General features: G+C 17.7%; 1 protein-coding gene across 1 annotated transcript, besides 3 other annotated features; it reads right to left on the reverse strand. All coding sequences in view use genetic code 6, as the record gives it.

Moving 5' to 3' along the window:
- Positions 1–2: 2 nt before the first annotated feature.
- Positions 3–64: a microsatellite.
- A 1,506-nt stretch (positions 65–1,570) lies between these two features.
- Positions 1,571–1,622: a microsatellite.
- A 2,129-nt stretch (positions 1,623–3,751) lies between these two features.
- Positions 3,752–3,789: a microsatellite.
- A 230-nt stretch (positions 3,790–4,019) lies between these two features.
- IMG5_043080 (hypothetical protein) lies at positions 4,020–4,426 on the reverse strand (the record flags this gene model as incomplete). Its single annotated transcript, XM_004037655.1, has 2 exons — positions 4,020–4,273; positions 4,327–4,426. Coding segments are annotated over 2 exons (354 nt in total), but the record flags the coding sequence as incomplete, so codon positions are not given.
- Positions 4,427–4,808: the final 382 nt, after the last annotated feature.

Below are 4,808 nucleotides of genomic sequence, written 5' to 3' on the forward strand. Positions count from 1 at the left end.
CCACCCCAACCCCAACCCCAACCCCAACCCCAACCCCAACCCCAACCCCAACCCTTAACCCCAATAAATTAAAATAAAAACAAAAAAATAGACAAACAACTAATTTTTAAATTAAATCAACTTTTTATAATTTCCATATTACAAAAAAATAAATAATTAACCTTATTAAACATTTTAAATATAAATATAAAAATAAATAAATATATTTTATTAATATAATATGCAAACATGATTAAAAATAAATAAGAGATATATTAATTAATTCAATAAAATTTTATTTTTCATAAATTAAATTATAAATAGTAAATATCTTATATAAGTATAATATTTTAAAAATTTATTATTTAAATTATTTAAATAACAAATAAAATATATTAAAAATTAAAAATAAATAAAAAAATATCACCATTTAGCTTTATGAGTTTCACAGAACCCACTAATATTTTAAAAAATAACTTTTTAATTATTTTAATCGATAAACCATCCATCAATTTGACCAAAATATTAAACAAAATATGCTTGGATAACAAAAAAGTTATCATTTTTTTCAATTTCTTTTTAAATCTTAAGTTTCCCATAAAAACTTCCTCTTCCCTCTTATTTCTAAGTAAAAAATTCCCATTCCTACCCATTTAACTATCTCCTAACGATTCCCAACTTAATCAACTTTCCTCCCAAAATAACACTATCTTCATATGTGTTAGTACTCTAATGTTCAAACCCATTTCCTAAATTAATTCCCAAATTAACTTTATTCCCATTAATCTACAAAAATCCCTAAAAATGAGCCCAAAACCAAAAAGAAAGGTATTTCCAAACTCCTCTTCCAATGTCTCTTCCCCCTAAAGCGTCTTTTAAATTGTAAGTTATTTCTTTTTTTTCACCCATCCTTAAGTTCTTAAACAATAAGATTTCGTATTATAATAAAACATAGTGTGATCTTCACTTATAGGACTTATCATGACCATTTCTTCTTGCATTTCATTTTTTTAAAGCGAAAATTCGCCACTTATTTCATCATTTTTTATTTTTACTTATACAGAATTATTACTTTTTTAATATTTTACATTTATTTATATTTTTTCACTTTCGTAATCATATTTACCATTAAAAAACATCGTACTAATCCCAAGTTCAGGTATTTTCGATATATTATGTATATTTTCACCTACAAAAGTTGATTCTTTTGTTTTTTATCGAAAAATCCTATTTAAATATTTCCTACATAACCCAAATCTGCAATTGAAAATAAAAAAATAAAGTCGTCTGTTATAATATCAAAAAAGTCCCATTTTTTATACCTTAAAAATTTTAATCCGATAATATTTTCTTCATTTAATTTTTTTAAAGGTCTCCTTGAAAAACCTGTTTCGATTAGTTGACCTGTATTATTAAGTAAATTTCCTTCTTTAAACAGTTCAATTTAAGCCGCTTATTCATTTAAAGGAGTAGGTTCTGGAGTTAATATCGCGATATAAATTATTAAAGATATTAATATTATTAAAAAAGATATAAATTTTAACATTTATTATTTGTTTTTTAAATTTTATAAAAATAGTTTTATTATATCTTTTATTAAAATCAAAATTATTTTATCAAATATATAATTATTTTTTTAAATAAGAGTAATATTTCTATTTAGCTAAAGTTTGTCTCTCTTTTAATTATTTTTTTTTTCGATAAAAAAGACTAATAAAAAACTTTTTTTATATTCAAATAAAATAAAGATTTAGTCTATTAGAATACATATTTTTTTTTCAATATATTAATAAAAGCATAATTTAAATTTTATTCTATTAAAATGAATAATTTATAAAAGTTATATACCAAAAAAATAAAAAATTACTTTATAATATTATTATTTGTTAAAATCAAATAAATTTATTATATCTTTATATTTTTTATTTATTTTTAACGCAATAAATATTATTATTAAAATTATAGTATTTTTTTTTAATTATTCTTAATAAATAAAAATAATTGTTATATAAATAATAATATTTATTTCTAATTAATTTTATGAAAAAATATTAATACTATATTTAATTAATCTTAGTATTATTTTCGTTAATTTTATATTCTCAAAATAAGGTTTCATATTATCATATACTGAATTAATATAATTATATATTGATTTTCTGTTACCAGAAAATTATTTTCTATTAAAAATAATAGATTTTTTACTATAATTAATGAATTATCGGTTTCCACATATATAATTTTTAATTTCAAATAAAAATATTTTCCTGTCAATTATTAATAAGTTATTATTTAAGCATCTGAAAAATTATTTTTTTAAATTAACATATAATTACTCATTTTTAAATGAGTTTTAGGACATTTAGGACAATCTTTGAATACATTATCCACTTAATTACATATAGAATATTTTATATTCTCAAGTTTAAGATTTTATTAATAGTAATTATTTCTTTTAACCATTGAAAATTTACAAAATTGTATTTTTATTTTTGATTAAATTAAAAAATATTTGTTATTTCATTCATTATAAAGCCAATAAAGTTTTTTGCTTTTACAGTCCCTTTATTTACTATAATAAATGAAATTTCCCTTAAAATATATATATTTTTTTTTATGTTAATATTTTTATTATTCTCAATGAAAAGTTACCATTATTTTTTTTCACGAAAAATAAACTCGACTGTCAGGTAAAAAAAGACATTCTTCCATTATTTAAACAGTTTATTTTTTGTTTATATTTTATAAAAAAATATCTTTCCTTAAATTTATTGCAATTTCTACGATAATTTACTTGATATTTTAATTCTTTTAGGTAAAAAGTAATTATTTAAAAATAAAATACTTTAAGTAAATATTCTAAATAGTTATAAACTCTAAATCCCGTATCTTCTCTAAAATTTTATTCTTTTCGTAAGTTTATGTATAATTTCCATATTATTCTGATAAACATAATAATTTTTATTAATGTTATATATAATACATATTTCCAATATAATTTAAAATACAAGCATATATTATTTATTAAATGTAAAAATTATGAAAAAAAACAATGATGATACTTAAACAAAAAAATATTTAATGCCTAAATAAATCCCAAAATCTCTTAAAAAAAACTAAAAAAAGAGTAAACAAAAGAATTTTTCGTAAAACATATAATAATTATTAAATATATTCCAATTTTCGTATTATGTATTAATAAAAACTAATTTCAATTGCATATTATTTTAATAAACACTTGGTTTTATCATTTATTATTTTGAATAATTTTAATATATATTTTTAGTGTATAAACAAACCGTCATAAAATTACAATATTTTAAATATATCATAGATTTATTTTAAATTGTTAATAAAAACTTAATTTTTTAAAATAACTTTAAAAAACAAATTATTCGATTTTGATTAAATTAAAATTATATATAAATAAATTTATTTATTATAAAATAAAATTTATTCGAATGTATATGAAATTTTATTTTCTTGCAAAAGAAAATTTCTATTTATATTAACACTTATAAAATTATATTTATTAAAAAATAAAACATAATTTTAACAATTTTTTATTTTGATTTTAATTAACAATTCGCAATTAATTTTTTAATAATACATAACTAATTTTAATATAGAATTATAGCATAATAATAATTCAATATTTTTAAAAATATTAATAAAATTGTTCATTATTTTTAATATTTATCTTCGTATCCTTCATTTAATACTTCGTCTTTATTTTGTTTTTATTTGAATTCGTATCTTATAAATATTTTTTAATAAAATTCATTATTTAAAATAAAATTACAATATTTATTCATCATCTTCTTTTTTTTAAGCTTTACTTTATAAAAACTAAAATGTAGAAGCTATATTCTATATATATATATAAAAAAACTTCGAATAAAAATTAAATTATATAAAGAAAGTACATTCTTAAAAATATTAAATCCTTTCTCACCAACTTCTTTAGTTTTTTCAGCTGCATTTTTAGTTTTTTCCTTTATATTTATATATTTTATTTAAAAATATTTAATTACTGTCAGTTCTTAAGCAAATTATTTACTTGAAGTTTCAATTTTTTGACCAAATTATTTAAAATCTTCTTATAATTTATTTTTATCTTTTAATTTCTCTTTAATATTATTTGCTTCTATTTCTACTTTTGCAATTGTATTTTAAGCAATTTCTTTACTTTTTGTTAATGCCTAACCAGCCACGACTTTTGTTTTATTAAAAATATTTGAAAAATAATTTTTAATTTAATCAAATTCATCAATTTCTTATTATATATTTGTTTCTTTTTTTTTTTTTGTTAAAAAAAATTATTTTAATATTAAAATAAAATTATACATGAGTTTTCTTAAAACTAAATTAAATCAATAATTTGGATTCCCGACTATAAATCAGGTTCATCTAAAATTTAATTTCCATCTTCGACTAAACTTTAAAGCTAATTTATTTTAAACAATATTTATTTAAAAAAAAAATACATTTCTCCTATAATAAACAGCTGCTTTCGATCTATATTTTTATTCAATAATTATTTCTTCTGGAAAAGGAAACTTATTTAAATATTCTATGAATCTTTTATTCCCGCCTTTTTATAAATAACTAATTTACATTTCATTAAAAAGTTCAAGTTCAATTGAGCTTACTTCTGAAATTTTACATCCGTATTATTTATGGTTTATTGCACATTTAGAACATATAAAAATTCCATTTTTTATAGATACCCATTATACATCTTAAGATTAACAATCAGCACAAAATTTGTTTAATTCTTCAGAAAGCAATTATTAAATTTAATTATCAGTGAGTTTAGTATTCATATT

Source organism: Ichthyophthirius multifiliis (assembly GCF_000220395.1).
Source record: "Ichthyophthirius multifiliis unplaced genomic scaffold scaff_1120509249937, whole genome shotgun sequence".
In the NCBI taxonomy this organism is placed as follows: domain Eukaryota; phylum Ciliophora; class Oligohymenophorea; order Hymenostomatida; genus Ichthyophthirius; species Ichthyophthirius multifiliis.